Genomic DNA, 17,987 nt, shown 5'->3' on the forward strand with positions numbered 1-17,987 from the left:
GTCTTCAACAATAAACATCACAAACAAAATAGGACATCGAGTGTCATGTCCACATTGATGATAACCAGTGGTGGTTTCTGATGTGGGTGACATGGCCAACCACCCTGGGCGGCATCTCGTGGGGAGCGGATTGATCATGTCCACTTAAACTTTAAACTGTTCTGAAAGCTGTGCTGCTTGGATCTGTTACATGCAATTTGTATTTGCTTCTGTTATTCTTTTACATGATATAGTTCTTTAATTACAAGTTGAACAAAAAACCTAAAATATTGTATTTGAGCCTCAAAGTTACCAGCAAAATCAGAACAAATTGTACCAAAACATTTTACCACTCTTTTTGTGTGTTTTGTTGTAAAATGGTATATGCTTTTGTTGTAACAATAGGTGCCTGTTGTTTTGCTATTTCTATCAACATGCTGCCTTATCATAGCTGACAAAACAGACCTGACAAACTTGTCTATTTCTGACATAACCATGCAAAATGAACACGTTGCAGTGTATGTTATCTTCACAGTCAGCTACGTCGTTGCTCAAGAAGCTAATGAAATATGTTCAACATGTTGAACATTCTGTTCTTTCAAGCATATTTAGTTGATAGTTAAAGTTATTCAGTAGGGACGAAGGATAGAGCAAATGGTCAGTCTGAAAAAGGTGAGCGGTTATTGTTACATCTATATATGTGTATATTCTAGGGGTTTATGTATTTTTTATTCATTTTTTATTATGTATGGTATGTATTTTTTTTTTGATAATCAATTTTACTGAAAGGCATTAAGATTGATCCCTTTGCAGTATTTTCTCATTTTCACCTGGTCAACTTGAATCTATCTATGTAACCAGTCCTGCTGTTATTGTGGCCATTTAGAATTATGTGTTTTTAACTCATTCCACTAACCTTATTTATCCCTTGGGTTGTCGTGGTCTCACATTTCATGTTTTACTGCTTCTTTATGGGATGTTCTTCCACTATTATTACTATTATACGAAGCCAGGAAAGTCGATACTCATTTTATATAGTGTATGCGTCTTTAAGAGCTTGAATGAAACGAGAGTCCTGAGAAATAAGAGGAGAGTCACCTCACACTCTCTCGTGCGACTGAAAACTCACGCCAAAACTCCACCTCCCACCCCCTCATGTACAGTCCCCCACCCCACCACCCTTCCAGCAGCACTTCTGTAAAGTCGAGCGTCGAGCAGCGCGATCTGCACCTCTGCAGCAGCAGTTATGCACAGTTCCTGTCGGTTAGCAGCCGCGTTAAACACAGCAGAACCTGCCGCAGGCTCCGGGCTGCGTCCCCACCGGCTGGTGTTGTCGTTGCTGTTGTTGTCAGTGGTGAACACGGAGCGGGAGGCTGGCTGCTGCCGTCTTCTCGCTTGTTTAAAATGAAACGACATGGCTGTGGCTGTGACTCAAGCAACATACGCGGTTCGGCGTGCGACTCCTGGGAACCATAAGCAGTTGTGAGCGCGAGGGGGAGGAAAAAAATCATCTGAATGAAAGACGCAAGGTGAGTCCGACCACCATGTTTCTTATGGACTGTGTTATCTGTTTCCATGTAGCCTGTGTGAAAGGTAAGCAGAGACGCAACTAGGCCGGGTGATATTTCTCATCCTATACCAGCATCTGGTCGGGCACTGCGGTGTGAACTGGCCTTGCTTTAGCTCCTGTTTACACCACCATTTTCGCGTTCTAACCGCATCTGAACAGCTCTATGACTCTGTTTCTAACATGTTAGTTCCAAGCTCATCTGCGGGTGTGCACATACCAAGAGCTGTTTTCCTGGAAACACAATTTCCTCGTCTAAAGAGACGTTACGCAAGCGCGTTTACCAGCGCTTATAAGGAGACACAGGAGAGCAGAGTGGTATTCCTGGCAACGATATGATTCATTAATAGGTATTTTTCAAGGAGCGTAATACATTGTTTTATTTTTCAGGTCAATATTTGTTCCAGAAGGTACACGCTGACAAACTGAAGTAACGTGTTTGGCAAATTGCGATTCATGCATTTACGTGTTTATTTAAAAAACGTAACCACACTATAATCGTTTTGACTTGTGCATGAAATTTTATCCACCTCCCCAATCACTTACTCTGAAGAAATATAACAGGAAGCGTGTAGCCAATTGTCTTGTTATGATTTCCTGATTTCATTTTAACACTTGGGTCATTTTCACTTACAGTTCACTGGACCTATAATCAGCTGATGTTATTTATTGTCCAGCTTTGGCTCTTTTTTTTTCTTCTCTGCACCCTAATGTTGAACTTTGCCACCATTCACCCTTGGTGACAGGGTCCTGTGTTTCACTGGGAGGCCTCAGGCACCCACGTGTGTATGTAAAGCAACCCTCCTCAGTTCACATTAAGCATACCAGGAGGTTATGGGGTTCCATTTGTGTCAAAAATAAGTAGGAGGTGGCTTCTCTCAGATCTCTTAAAAGTCCGTTTAGATACTTTGCACCATGTAATGTTCAAATTAAGTAGTAAGGAGAGCACACTATAGAAATGGACTTTTGTTATTTTGTTATTTTTTAGTAAAGTGCACATTTAGATTCCCTTAATGCTAAAACTCCCACAGCTAACGTGTGTTTATGATATTGCTTGGAAGACTGGCTACATTTTTCTCTCTTTTTTTTGAAAAATGTCAAATGATTTTTACTAACCTTCAGATTTATTTCAGATAAGTTTGCTTTTCTACTTACTTAAGAATTGAATAACCCAGTAAAACTTGTATTGAAGGAAAAAAAAGGGCAATGGCCTCTATGGACCTCTGTCCCTGGCATACATTGACAAGCCAGAGCACATATAAGGCCACTAATTTTAGATCTGTTTGCGTTCTGGAGAACATCGATCTAGAGGCAAGGGTTATGAGAGCAGGATTCTCTGATATACTTTTTCAGTACCTAGATTGTAAGCTGAAACGTATGTGATAACCTTATGCTCCAGTTCTCCCCCTCCCCCTCACACGCAGTAACAGACAGGTTTATATTTATATAGCAGATTTTTAAACTGCCACTTCAGGTAAGCCATTATTATTGGTCTTTTATTGTGACAACAAATGGGAAAAAAAGGTCCCATTCAAAGTGGCTTAGTTTTAAAGATATTAAAATATTCTGAGTTGAAGGGGAAAAAATTTAGCAGTGATGCTCAGAAATAAAATATTAGTGAGCTTATACTAAAGCCCTGACCCTCTATCAATGTGAGGTGTGCTCTCTGTTTTTTATTTTACTCAAATTCATTCCTTATCCAAAGATTTACAGCTCATATGAAGAGAACAGACAAGTCTCATTTGTATTTTTGTACCAGATCATCACAAGTATTTTAGAACTAATTTAAATGCAAACCTAACAAAGCTCCCCCATTAAAAGTTTTGTGGTTTTTATTGGAACGTAATTCACTACTATATCGGTGTCATAAATAGACAGTTTCACATCAGCGTCATTTCATTCTGCAAACTTTCAACGCACAGTGCACGACTTTCATTTCCAGGTTTAAAAAAAAGATGGAAAATCTGATATGGATGTGGAAGTACTGATGGTTTGCCATTAAATTTTTACAGATGACCTCAGCTCTCATAGTATGGATTAGCTTTCTGGCATCATAAGCAGGTCAGATTTCCGGGATGTACTGAGCTCTGTTATGACGTGTAGTTTTATTTTGATACCACTTACCCCAAGATTTTGTGAAATTATGTTACCAAATGGCAATAACAAATTCACATCTGATCAGAGTGAATTAGAATCGTTATAGTATTGGGCAGATTTTAAACTATTGCACTGTACAGCTAAAATCACAGATAAAAAAAACACAAAGGCCCCCCCTGCACCCCTTCTGGTCACGCTGACTGCACTGAAAGAAAAAAGTGAAAACTAAAACCATAGAGAGTCTTGAAGACCATAGAACACTATCCAAATTGTTGCATATCGGAGTGGCAGCGTCATGTTTTGGATGTGTTTTGCAGTACGAGGGAATGGTGCACTTCACAAAACAGATGGAATCATGTGCAAAGAAATTTTTGTGGAAATAGTGAAGTAACGAAGCAGTCGCACCACAATCTCCAACCTGAGTCCCATCAAAAATTTTGTAGGCAAAACGTCAAACCATTGTGACAAATTTGTGGAAAGATACCCAAAATAATTGATCCAAACTATGTAAAATTCTTAAGCTGAAATGGTTTAAAAATATGTCTAAAAATTATTATTTTTTCCTCTCGTTATTGTTTGCAGGTAGAGATAATTTTGGTAGGCCTAGCTGACCTAAAGTAGAACATATTTACTCTAACTTGAAGACAGAATAAGAGCACGGTGTATTTCAGTATTACTTCAAATGTAACTATGATATTCGTTCCATCAGACATCTCCTTGTATGAATATGCTTAACATACCTGCGGCTGAAGCGTCCAACCAGCCACGGGATAACGCCACTGTGCTGTCAGTGGCGTTATTGATGGTGCAATCCTCCATCAGCCTCTGTTGTAATTCTGCGGCAGCAATTCAAAGAGCAAAACTGACTACACTTGAGCCCTTGCCTGTGGACATGTCATGCCTTCTCCGAGGTTATCATTCAGCGCACAAGCGTCTCATAGTGACTCAGTGACTTTCACAGCCTCTGACAGTGAATGAGGCCAGATTCGAGAGACGAATATTCACCAGCAGCAGCAGCAGCAGCTCCATCTGTAGCTTTTGAGAACATTTCAGTGACATGTTGTGTGCAGGCCATGTGTCAGTACGTGCACAGCAGGCTGTATCTGTTTTCCCTTCTGTGCAGACAGTTTGTCCCCGACCCCCATTTTTTTTTCTTTCTTTCTTTTTTTATACACCACTCTAGTTGTTGTTAATGCTAATATGGTGTTAAACAAGGCCCTTGAATGATCAAACTATTTGTAATCTATAGATGCTGTTGCAACTTTACCCTAAAGACTTAATACCAGCTACGATTCAGGAAAAAACAGTGAGTCATTATAAGTGCATGTTACTGTGTGTCCTAACTGATTACCATCGTAATAATTATTATGTAATATGTATAGAGATAAGTGAAAGTGTTCGCGTTTTCGTTGAAGACGGAGTCTGCTGTGAAGTGCTATGGTGGAACGGTACACTACTTGCAAGACATTCATGCTGTTATGTAACAGATACTACAGTCGTAAAATAATAGGTCATTGGTATGTTTTTAGATTTCAGAGTCCAAGGTGAGTAAAAGTTATCTCTTTAAATTAGATCCAGGTCTTAATCGCTGTTGATGATGTCCTGGTAACTATCTTTTTTTTTTGATCCTGATTCCTTTCTTTGCCCTTCCACAGTGGGGTTGGGTGGCCATGGACCCATTCAGCCAGCTTATCCTCACCATCTCGGTGACTAGCTTCCTCACCTTCCAGTGGCTGTTCCACAGAGTCAGCCCCTGGATGTCCATGCGCATCAGCCCCGGCTTCTTGGGCCTCAGTGACAAGCAGAAGGTGGAGTGGAACTCGAGGTGACCAGAGATTAATTCACGCCTGTTGTGACTGCTGTTGTGAGGTGTTTTGTCCGCATCCTAGTTGCGCAGCGGAGACAGTAATGTTGCTCTTTGCGTTCATGCTGGCCAGAAGGAGGTGTGCGTTCACTGGATCCAAAAGATATGAGTTGACATTCAGCCCACAGATTTCCTGCGACACCAGTATCTGACTCATACACTTGATTTTCTGTGTGTTTGTTGTGCAGTGTTTCTGCATCTTACTCTTTCAAACAGCTAGAAGCATTTAAATTGTGATGTTTATTTTTTTTTCCTTTTGAGTTGGTTTGTGTTACACATTTCTAAAGCTGTGTTTGACTACTTTAACCTTTTTTCAAAAAGTTAAAAATATCCCTTCTGCATCTATTTTTCATACAATGCCTTGCCAAAGTACTCATGCTCTCTGAACTTTTCCCAGTTTGTCACGATACAACAAACTGTGACACATTTTAGACTAATGTAAATAAAAGTACGGGATTTATGGGTTTCAAAACTTTTAGTAACAACAATTGTTGTGCTTTTGTAAACATGGAATGGGTTTGGCACAACGGCAAATGTGGAGGAACTGCTGAAATAGGTCAAACCTCAAAGTATGTCATTGAACACTTCATCTCCACTACGAAACACAGTGGGGGCAGCACCATGTCCTTGTTTTCGTAAACCACAATTTTCAGCCCTTTTCAGTTCATAATTATTTTCATCATAATAGTAATTATTTGATTTATTTACTGTTTTTAAATGAAAAATGAAAAGGCTAAAAAAAAAAAAATTGTTAGTGTGTGCAAAATGATGTCTGATGGGAAGTTCACAGCTACGCCGAAGATTGTGGTGTGATTGTGATTTGAAGAGCCGCGAAATGAATGCCACGCAATACTCGCCTCAAAAGCTTGATCGGTTTGATCCTCATTTTTCCAATTTCTTTTCATCCTCAGTTTATTACTCGTGAGAGCTCTTTATAAATTGAGTCAGCCTTGTGGGCGATGAGCAAATGAAACGCAATGATTAGTGGTGATGAATCCCAGCTTTGGGGATCCCTGTAGAAATCCCCTACTTTACAGATTCAAATTGAGCAGTCTTTCAGTGAAACTAGCTGTCTTTCCGTCTCACCGACTGACTGCTGAGAACTTCTGGACTGTCTGGCAACGTGGATGAATCCCTGGGACTCAGTGTCACTCTGGCCGACCCTTCAGCAGTATTTAATCTTTGAGTCTAATTGGCTTGAGTCAGTGTGCAGCCGTGACAAGCAATTAGTTGATCCACCATGAATACTAAAAACTCCCCTTTCAACAACCAAAGAGCAGCTTAAAGGCGAATTTACTAAATGGAAGATTGTCATGTGCTACTTCTTTTGAAGGTCCTTGACATATCCAAATTTTCTTTTGACACTGAAAAGATTTGAATGTTGGTGTGTATTTCATATCTCCCCTCAGGACTGTGTCAACGTTCCATGCACTGTTGGTGGGAATCTTCTGTCTCTGCATCTTGTTCTTTGATGATGCCGTCAACGAAGATCCAGTCTGGTGAGACGGCAGATCTCATGTTTCTAACACTGTATTAGCAAGAGTTTTGCTCAGTGTTTATTTATTTATTTTTTGACAAATAGGAGAAGCCATTGCAGGGAGACTGGGTCAACTAGACTTTGAACTTAATGTAACAACGATTATGGTGTGGGTGTAGGGTTTAAGGTCACCAACATGTTTGGAAGTCAGTGCCTCTTTTTGACTCCTTCCAAAACCGTAAAGATCCTGATAAATGCATAGTGTCTTAAACTAATAGATTGCCTGCTTTATATTAAAACATAAACAGCTCAGATTGTATGTTAATGTATATAAAAGAAGGTAAATAAACAACTGAATTCTCATTGCAAAGATCTGACTCTCGTCAAAGTTCTTGGCTATAAAAGGAATGCTACTCTACAGGATTAACTGTCAGCCTCGACTAGCATGTCACAACCTGTTTGACATTTTAGCGACATTAGTGCTGAGGTACACTGTGCATCTGTTTGAGTGCATAGGTCAACAAAGGCTGGATGATTTTTCGAGGGCAGCCCAATGCCGTTGGATGAGCCAGAGCGCATTGTGACCTTTAGTTGCTGCTTGTTGAAGATGAAGGCGAACAAGCTCTGAGTTCCCTGCATTACATGACGCTACTACAGCTTGATTGAAGAAGCAGTCGCCGGGCTTCTATGTCATTTTAGCAAATCACACCGGGCATGGTCCCCTAAGACGTTCAAGAGCACCAGTAAGACTGGTCCATCTGTTTAAACTCAAATGACAAATGTATTGTAGATTTTGTTGGGAATAACTTAAGTTTGTTTTATTTCCCTGGATTGGAGTTGTTGGAGTTGTTGGAGTTGTCTAACTAAGGACATAATTCCAGGATGATGCTTTAGCAAAACATATATTCCCATGTTTAAGGTCATCAGTCAGAAAACCAGCACTTTAAAATGACCAAGAAACAGCAGGGTTGAGTTACAAGCCTTTTGCAATTTTGAAATCATTCAAGAAATGTTTATGACTAATTAAAGCTAAAACACTATTTTATGTGTTGTTGTTGTTGTCTAACATGTAGCTAGTGAACTTGACCTGCTAATGTGTATTAGCTACTAGATTTAAACTGGTTTGAACTTGCTCGAAGTTCTTTGTATGTGCCACTTTGTAAGCATGCGGTTAGAATTTCTCTCTCATTACGATGTTTCTGAAAATATGCTAGACAAAAGGCGACGTTTGGAAATGTAAATCCTTAAATCCAGTGTCTCTTTGTGTTATTAGGGGGGATCCTACACTGGTGAAGACTAATGTTGCAATCACAACAGGCTACCTCATATCAGGTAAAAGAAAAAAAATCTTTGTAGTATTGGAAACCATTTAGTTTTTACTATTAAAAAAACAACTTTTTTTGGCTGTATATTATGTCATTTAGAGCAGATTTAAATTAGCTATCATGGTAATGTACTTTTTTGTGTGTTTGTTTTTCAGATCTGCTGCTTATATTTTACTATTGGAAGGCGATAGGGGACAAGTTTTTTGTAGTTCACCATCTGGCAGCACTGTATGCTTACTACTATGTACTGGTGAGTGCCCTATTGTCCAATAGCAGAATGTGCAGGCAAGATGGGAAGGAGACAACCAAGGGTGAACAGCTGTGTACCGTTTAACTGGGTGGTAGAGCTAATAACATGGACCCACATTAGGTATCCGTAATATAACCCCATACAGCATTGTGTCTTATATATTTTAAGTAAGTGATTATTATCTATGCAGCTGATTAATCCACAAAGAAAAAAAATCTGAAACTTTTGAAACTACTGACTGCTTTTACTGTGAATTTAACAAAAATAAAGATATCCTGCAAGTAAGTGAGAATAATCAATATGTCAGTGTTTGACCTCTCATAGCAGCCCTGTTTGTAACAATCTTAGTTTCTCAGTTTATTCAGTTCAAGTTTTTTTATGGACAAAAAAAAAAAAAGATCAACAGCAAAGCACATCTCAGGGCACGTCAAATTCAAGTCCAGACTATTTCAGCTCTATCAGAGCTGTGCTCATAACAAGAACGATTACATTCGTGGTGAATAACCTCCAGTATAAATGTTTATGCTTTCATCGATGACACTGTATCTGTTGGTATTTGGTGTGTCAATAACTAAACCCATCCAGCCTTTATTAGCGCTGCTGTTCACTCTTGGTGCAGTCTGAAACCCTCTAGGTCGACAGGGTCTGACGCATAATTACAGGAAATGGATGACTATGGTAATTTTTGCATGGAATGCTCCGTGATGTTACTGGCTGATGCCTCTTCTCCCCCCCTCCCAAGTCCTCCTCCCCTCTCACACTCTGCCTTTACGATTTCTGTGCCCTTCTGTTTTGTTTTACTGACCCCTTCTGGTGGTTTTGATGTGTCAGATGAACTTTCCCGAGCTTAAAACAGATGAAGGCTGATCTGTTCTCACTGTTTTGCATGCTGGCAGCTCTGACCATCCTACGCAGGCAGGGTCCCTTTTTCCTGTTCCTGTGCTGTGCATGCCAGCAAGCCGTATTCAGCTTTCTTAATTACTCACCTGCTTATGTACGATACCTTATGCCTGTCGTGTTTTCTGTGCCAGAGTCTAGTTCTCCTTTGTACTTCTACTTATCGCTCTCTGAGGTAGTTAGATCTCTTCACAGAAACAATGGTGGATGGATTTATTCAGGTTTAAGATGCTTTTGAAAGCATTAAATACCTTTTAATGATTCCAACATCCAGTTTTTGCTTCTCTATTAGAGACAATTACAGTTTAGTTTGCTCCAGAACAGGAAAAGGTGTGGATTTTTTTGTTGTTTTTAAGGCAAAAATGGCAGAACGACATACAGCGTGCACTGCTCTGCTTTTGAGTCTTGACACAACTTTTAAACAAGGATCCACGCTTTACGTTGCTACAGATGTAGATCGTAGCAGATCTCTACTCTTTCATTTTTGTTTTAATGCATTAGGTTTTCTGTTTTGGTATCAAAGCACCTCTTCCTGTTTCGATGAAAAGTAAAATAAAAATAAAAAATAAAAAGTTGCCCTGAAAGTAAAACGGAACGTAAATTAATTTTTCATTGGCAGAAACAGAGCAAGCACCTGTATTTTAAAAAGTACTATAATCAGATGAAGTTGGCCATACTGTCACTGGACATTCATCGCTGTCTTCTCAGGTTACATCTAGACTGCTGAAGGAAAGCTTTACATTTGGCAATACCAATAATAAAAATAATTATAAAAAGTCATGAGTAATTTGCACTAGAGTTTTGTAGCCATCTGGCATGTCTTGTAAACGCTAAAGCACAATTGGCTAATCTTCTATGTCATTTTCATTTTATTTAATTGTGTTCTCAGTCAGATCTGTCACATGTTGTCTCATTAGTTAACATGTTTAATGTGTTTCTGTTGTTCAAGCCAAAATATTCGAAAACTGAACATTTTAATCCCAAAAAATATTGACATGAGAAACTTCAGCTGAAGTTAGCGCATCTTTCTAAGTCAAAGCAAGGGTAGTTTTGATCTTGTTGCAATGTTTTTTATTATGTATCAGTCAGTCCCAAATGGCTTGACCTGAATGTTGTTCAAGTCATTTATTTCATTTGTCTGACCGTAGCCTAATCTGTGTTTTGTGTGTGTGTGTGTGTGTGTTTTAACTGTCAAATAAAGCCTAATCAATAACTAGTCGACAAGTCGATGCATGCTCTCTTCTCAGTGTCGTAAGTGTTCCTTCTTCTTTGCTTCCAGTTTACTCTTGCTTTTTTTTTTTCCTTCTAATATATCTGTCTGTCTCTGTGTCCTTTGCTGACTTTAACAAGAGCGGCCCCTCTTCAAATCTCACATGCAAAAAGCTACCAAAACACTGAAGCTGGGTTGGGTCACCCTTTCCTCATGCAAAAACTACCAGGCGGTTATGTGTAATTTAGTAAACGCAGAGCAGGCCACGATCTAGATGGGGACTACTTTATTCCTGTCTTGTCTGCTGTTATTGCTGTTGTGTTGTACTGAGCAGATATGATGCCCAGTCACAGTATGGACTTACCAGTTCCTAGGGGTACTAGCATGCTCATGCTAGGCGGATGACTTGAAACGATACATAAAACGCAATGCAAACGTGCCCTCTAGGTAACACATAGTAAGTATGTTTCAATCACCAATTTCTGTTTCAGCCACCATGGTAAGTATTTCACCACATGCCTGTGAAAGTCATGGGTAGCCTTTGAATTTATTTATTTTTTTGCCTTTGTCACATCACAACAACAAACTTCAGAATATTGAATTTGGATTTTATTTGATAAGTCCATACATATAAAAAGATAGTGTGGCGTAAAATTGAAGGAAATGGACACATGGTTTTCAAAAGTCAGAGGAAGTCCTGCATACGTATGTAGGCCGCACTTTTTAGATTTTTTATAATGAAAAATATCCAAAATCTTTGCTTTCATTTGCTACTAGGTGCTGGCCTATCACAAAATCCCAATAATTAGTTTATTTTTCCTGCTATGGATAGCATAGCATAAGTAAGTAAAAACACAGAAAAAACGCTTTGCTGTACCGTCTCCATGGTGAAATAGGGTGGTGGCTTCATCATGCTGTGGAAATGCTTTTGTTTAACAGGAACAGAGAATCAGAGAGTAGCGGCTTCACCTTCCAACATGACAACAACCCTAACAACCCGAGCTATTTTGTTTCCAAAAAAGAGAGGTGATGGAGTTGGACAATTTTTTTAGGATACGATTTGAAATGAGAAATTTACTTTATATATTGTTGAATAGAAAACATGTTGGGTAAAGCACAACATGTTTATTTTTTGCTTTCATTCTAATTTCATACTAAGTAGGCTACAAACACTAGTAGCCCTACTTGTAGTTGTATTTATCTTACTAAACTAGGATAAATACAACAAAGGTTTTCTTTTATTTAAAAAAAAGTGTCTGAGTCACTTTGTCATACCTAAAATAGTTTTGTTTTTTTTTAACCATGTTTAATTCAATTTCATGTTTAATTTTTAATTTCAAAGTTCAATCTTAAATCTACGATTAAAGACTTGCAAATTTATGTTTAAAGTTGCTTTCCATCCACTCTGTCTTAGCTTGAACAATTTTGCTTGAAGCTTTTGGAGGCATGCCCCACAAGAGCTATAAAGCAAAAAAAAAAAAAAAGTGGTTCTCCAGTGTATTTCCTCAGACCGCCTGAACACATGTGCAGGCCACACTTATAAGATTTTTCATAGTGAAAACTAACAAAAACCATGTGCAATTTATCTTCCCTTTCATGTGTTGGCCTATCCCATAAAATCTCATTAAAATAAATCAAAGTTTGTGGTTCTAATGTAACAAAAGTGTAAAACATAAAAGTTAGATGGGTATGAATACTTTTGCAGTACGCTATAAAAGTCAGTGTGCTTGGCAGGTAACATTAATAAATGTTTTCTTTTTGGGTGTTCATGTTGAAACTGACTAGTGGTTTTTTTTGTTTTGTTTTGTTTGTTTGTTTGTTTTGTTTTTTTGCTGCACCTGAACACTCTCTTTAACTTACGGTCTCAATCAGACCAGTCAGGTCTTGTTGTTCCAGCGGTTACTTACCACATCTGTTCTCACCCGTGAGCATCGTTCAGCCAGAACTTAATATTGAAAATGGTGAACTTTTAGCATCATTGTTTCAGGAGAAGCGTTCCAGACTGTATGTCTAATTAGCACGGAGAAGACTGGCCTGTAAATATAATGCCACTTATTCTGCATGGCTTTTGATTGCTCCCTCTCTAGTGGCTGGCTCAGTATTTGTATTTATGTAAAAGACACCTATATTCACCCATGTTTATATCTTTTCACTGTCAATTGTATTGTTTTTTTTTCTCCTTATGAATGAAATATAGAATGTTTGTGCAACATTTAGTTAATCTATGTGCAAAAATGCTCGATTTTCTCAGATTTTTTTTTTTTTTTTTTTTTGCATCTTGCCTCTTGTGCCTACAGGTTTTCAGAGGCTACTCGATCACAATTCGGTCACTGATTATCTGTGATATTTGGAAACCCTGTGTGAGGCAAGACACTTTATTGCCTCAGTAGAAGTGATGCCAAGGTTGCCTGGTGAATCTGCCCTTTGTGTCTTTGGTCCTGTATGACGCTTCTGTTTGTGGAGGCTGTCTTGTCATCACTTTTTCAGTTAACTAACATTTTACTCCACCAAAGGTTATCAAAAGGCCTTTTTGGCTTAAATCTCGTGGAGTAGTCAAATGTCATGTTGAATAAAATAGTTTTATTTACTTACGCCATGTAGAATTTGCTGCCAAGAGAATAGGCTTCTTCATTTTACAGATTTAAAAAATGTCTTTATTTACCTAATATGTGTTCCTGTGAGCTTAGTATAGTGTAGTTCTATTTCTCCAGTACGTATGTCATGTTTACTTCCTTCAGACTGAAATGTAATATGAAAGACTTCTTCAGTAAATAACGAAGATCCTTTATGCATGAGAATTAGAAATGACAGTCTAATTTTGGCTTGCCAAGATTAAGAAAATATCTTGGGCCCTGAAGGGAAGCCTATTTATAAATCAGTCAAATTGATATTTTTATTTATTTATTTATTTTTAGTGTAAGTTTCCCATGCAGTAGCAGTATTTTTCATCTGTTTTGTGGACATTAAAATGTGCGCATATGTTCAAATCGGGTATTTCTCAAGCGTTTTGCCTGCAGTTGTCCTTTGACGACTCCTCAGATAAATGGTGTTTGTGTGGAGAAAGTCATGCATGGGCTTCAGGGCTGCTGATCCAAGTGATTCCATGTTTCGTGTTTGTCCCTTTCACCTTTTGTTATCTTCTTGTGCCTACCTTGTTTTTCCAGGGCGAAGGAATGTTGCCTTATTTTGCTAACTTCCGTCTGCTTGCTGAGTTTTCCACACCATGTGTGAACCAGCGGTATGTATTCGCTCACTTTTAAACCTGGTTTCTCAGGCCATTCCGTTTTTCACAGTTGTGCATTTTACACTTGCTGTTATTTCTGGAATATACAAAACAAACTGCACAATAAGAGGCTTGTACTATTTGATTTTCAAGCTAAAAGTTTGATTCTTTAATATACCAATCTTCCATAATTTAGATTTATGTGTTTGTATTGTTGTTCTCTGCCTGAAGGGTGGAATTGAAATCATTTTCATTTTCACTGAAATGCCTAGATTCTTGTTTATGTCTCTGATATAACATCATGATGTGATTGACTTGCTTGCATCACCACACTACTATGGAGTGTTAAGTGATAAAACCCTTCGCCAGGTTTCAATTTCAATCATTTCATGTTTAAAAATATTAAATGATCGCTTTGTTTCCATTTTTTATTCATATACTGGCCTTACTGAAAATATATTATTATTTACATAAAGAATTTTTAAAGTCTCACCTATATATTTTTTTTTAAGTCAGAGCTGTAATAACTCTCAGTCAAAAGAGTTAATTGACTCTCTTGACTTTTCCCAGTGGTATTGCGTAAACTAAAAATGTTTCCTTGTTGACTGCACGAGTCCTGGACAATTAAAAAAAAAAAATTGCACATTTTAACATTTCCATTTCTCCTCCCGGTCACTCGGCCTTCTCATAAAAATGTGTTTCATTTCAGTTGGTTCTTTGAGGTACTAGGATATCCCAAGTCGTCCCGGCCCAACATGGCAAATGGCGTCGCCATGGCAGTTGTCTTTTTCATGGTCCGCGTCGCCGTCATGCCGGTCTACTACAGCCGCATGTATGCGGTGTACGGCACCGAGGCCTTCTACCTGGTGCCCTGGGGGGGCCGCGTGGCCTGGATCTGCTCCAGTATCTGTTTGGACATCATGAACATCATGTGGATGCATAAGATTGCACGCGGCTGCTATAAGGTGCTGCGATCCGCACGCCAGAGCAAAGCCGCAGCACCTCAGGAGAACGGGAAGACGGACTAACAGAACCAGGATGTCAGCGGAGTGAAAACGCCGCAACAAAAAGAGACAATTCTCTCGATGCACTGCCAGTAGCGGTTTGGACCCTCAGGTTGCTACCGTGGCAGCAGAGCAGGACTTAACCCTGCAGGACCGAATGTAATGAGTTTTTTTTTCTTCTTCTTCTTCTTCTTCTTTTTGAGCGTGAGGGAAGCAGAGAGCCTCCTAGATGTTCTAATGGACCAATGAAGTGGTCAAACCTAAGCCATGATTAAGACTTTCAAGCAATACTTTATGTGCATGGCAAATTTATTTCTCTTGAACAATCCACAAGTACTGAACAGCTCCTCCGTGAACAAAAAAAGGACTGATAGCCCAACTGCAAATTGTCAAAAAGTATGTCTTTTTTTTTTTTTCATGCTTCTTACTCAACAGAAGATTCTGTTTTGTTTTAATACCGCTGTTCGAGCGGCACACAGAAAACGGGGAAACGTGAGTTAACATTTATGAAAAAGTCAGGATTTGAGGTGGTTCGGTTGCTCAACATTGACGGTCAGCGCCATAGGTTTGTTGCAAGATGCCCGTCGGCGAAGATTTAGACAAACTGAATGAGCTGCGTTCGCAGAGAGGGGTAGAAACGCATTTCGTCTCTCCTCCTGGTTACCTTCGCAGGGGTGTTAAAACAAGAAGCTTGGTTGAAAGGGCATTTTGTTCGTAGTTTATTTGTTTTGTCTTGCTGGTGTCAGGGCAAATTAGTTTTATAAAAACTACAATCTTGACTGCTATGTGATGGAACAAAAAAAAAAAAAAGATTTGTAAAGCACTTTTTGTAAAGCTTAAAGGGAAACTTAAAGCGGACAGCTGCGTTTGGGATTCAAGGTTAGAAATGGAAGATTCTGAGGTCACACTGATCTGTTTAGCCAAATGTTGCATGAAAGCCACCTGATATTACTCAAAATGAAAGGGAGAGTATTGCACTGCTTAAATAAACATTTTTAAAATTATTTTTTGGCACTTTTTTTTTTTTTTTTTGCATTCTGTTCATCACTTTAAGAAATGCGTATATAATTGTGAGACTGATCCAATAGAGAGCTAGTATGGAATTGGTTTGGATGATTTTAAAAATCAAGATATTATGATGAAGAGTATATAATTAGTTGTTTTTTTTACATTATATTTTTAAATACAGGTAAAAAAAAAAGTCAACAAATGATTTAATCATCTGTTACACCATTTTATTCGTATGTAAAAAAGGAAGTTTGTAATCTGTTTCATACAGGAGAAGCTTTAAATTGTTTTGACAGATAGCTTCAGATTCAAGGTATCTTTGATTTCTACTTGTGCTTTTTATTTTCCTGATCCAAGATTGTTTGCTTTTTAACGCACAAAAAAAAAAAAAAAATATATATATATATATATATATATATATATATATATATATATATATATATATATATATATATATATGAAAGAAAATATTGGGGAGAATTTAGATTTAACTGTAATAATTTTGCTAAAAAAACTAAATAAATAAAAACAACCGTTTGATGCTAAGAGAAGATTAGGAGCATTCCCTGAGTGTAATGTGTCGTCGATTTATATAAAGGTTTCAGCCCACTCATGATTTTCAGTACATTCTTGAAATTCCGTGAGCTGTACAGAAAAAAAAAAAAAGATCCCATCATATTTTTACTTAGGCAGAGATGAGGATTGTTACATATTTTTTATGTATGCCTTGCTGTTCTCAGTGTTCAATTTTGTTGCCTTTGTAGAACAACCTGTGACTGCACGGCAGATATTTTCTGACACTCATCACAAAAACTGCAAACTTTCCCAGTCTGATGCCCCTCTAATGTGATTGCTTTGCCTTTCTTGTATTGTTGTGATTTTTTTTTTTTTTTTTTTTTTTTTTTTTTTTTAACATAAACTGGAAATGGCAGACCTTCTGTTCGGTTGAGTTTTCTTACTTAATTTCTTTTTGTATGTATGTGGAGTTCTCTGTTTTTTCCTCCTGAGATTCCTTCTCTCTGCATTTATGTATGCTGGCACAGTAAAGCATTTGACTTTTTTCTTAATTTTCTTTTAAGTTGGCTTTTTTTTTTATTTTTTATAACAGCATGAAATGCTTACGCTGTTTGTTCATTGCTGGCAAAGTGCTCGGACGAATTTTAGCAGTGATGAATGTGCCGGATGTCATCTTCAGGTGAATAATCGTTAAAAGGAGGAATGTGTTGACGGCTGATTTATCAGCTGGATTCAGTGGAAACAGCAGCAGGCTCTTTCCGAATGGAAGCAGGGTGAACTTAACGTGCAAGCTCGTGTACGCCTCAGTATGGCCGTCTTCATGCACCTTCTGTAACTGCATGTGGGGGTTTATTTTGCATGGGGACTGCATTGTAAACAAATTAGCATATACATTTGTGAAGACCGGTTTTGTTCTCTTCGCTTACAACATGTAGATAATGTTTACTTAAACTTTACTCTTGTACTGTGCCACAAAGTGTAGTCCACAGGAAATGATGATAACGATGTGATGCTAACATGAACAAAGCAGATATTTAGACTAGTATCCAGCACAGAAATATACAGTAAGGGAATACTTGAATACTAATCAGCACAGTTTATAACAGTCTGGGCAGTGCAAAATAAACATGAATCTTACAAGCATCCTGCATTATATGTGTTGCATTGCTTTTTGTTTTTTATGTTGCTATTCCAACTGGAGTTGACATAATGGGAAGGTGGTGCATTTTAAACAGAAGCTGTTGCTTCTAGCAGCTGTGTCCTGTTGGTGTTTCTGTTTTCAATGCCTTTTGAGAAAACGTGTCGGAGTAGTTGGAGTGTTTTGTGACATTATATGAATGTACTGGAGATAGAAATTTGTCAAATCACATTTTCAGTTCTTGAAAATAAAAACCAAATTAACTTGTGATGTGTCTTATTTAGTGAAAGTACTCTTGGCAAGCATGGCCTGTCCACTGAAGAGCAAGACCTTTATGACATGATGCTTTGCTAACATAAAATAACTGTTCTCCAAGAGATATTCCTACGAGTCTTTTGCAAGCATGTTATTTTAACAACTTTTAATGTGCTG

The 17,987-nt window shown here is 38.2% G+C and overlaps 1 protein-coding gene across 2 annotated transcripts; it reads left to right on the forward strand.

The window, feature by feature from the left end:
• The first annotated feature begins 1,144 nt into the window (after window positions 1-1,144).
• LOC148153356 (TLC domain-containing protein 4-B-like) lies at window positions 1,145-17,823 on the forward strand. Of its 2 annotated transcripts, XM_088001179.1 has the most exons (8): window positions 1,145-1,508; window positions 4,893-4,949; window positions 5,299-5,468; window positions 6,917-7,006; window positions 8,258-8,316; window positions 8,465-8,559; window positions 13,831-13,904; window positions 14,599-17,823. In XM_088001179.1, exons 2-8 carry the CDS (start codon window positions 4,893-4,895, stop codon window positions 14,915-14,917), a joined length of 864 nt encoding a protein of 287 aa, XP_087857305.1. In that variant the 5' UTR covers window positions 1,145-1,508; the 3' UTR covers window positions 14,918-17,823. The 2 variants fall into 2 exon arrangements, with proteins under 2 accessions (XP_087857305.1, XP_087857306.1); XM_088001180.1 differs by lacking the exon at window positions 4,893-4,949 and having other exon boundaries at window positions 1,146-1,508.
• The last annotated feature ends 164 nt before the right edge of the window (window positions 17,824-17,987 follow it).

Source organism: Poecilia mexicana, unplaced genomic scaffold (genome assembly GCF_051168715.1).
Source record: "Poecilia mexicana isolate PSO_F unplaced genomic scaffold, ASM5116871v1 scaffold_20, whole genome shotgun sequence".
NCBI classification, from domain to species: Eukaryota; Metazoa; Chordata; class Actinopteri; order Cyprinodontiformes; family Poeciliidae; genus Poecilia; species Poecilia mexicana.

Coding starts and splice junctions, on each gene's coding strand:
- LOC148153356 (XM_088001179.1), top strand. CDS start 4,893: ATGCTGTTGCAACTTTACCCTAAAGACTTAATACCAGCTACGATTCAG. Junction 7,007..8,257: donor GTCAACGAAGATCCAGTCTG/GTGAGACGGCAG, acceptor TTGTGTTATTAG/GGGGGATCCTACACTGGTGA. Junction 8,317..8,464: donor AACAGGCTACCTCATATCAG/GTAAAAGAAAAA, acceptor TTTGTTTTTCAG/ATCTGCTGCTTATATTTTAC.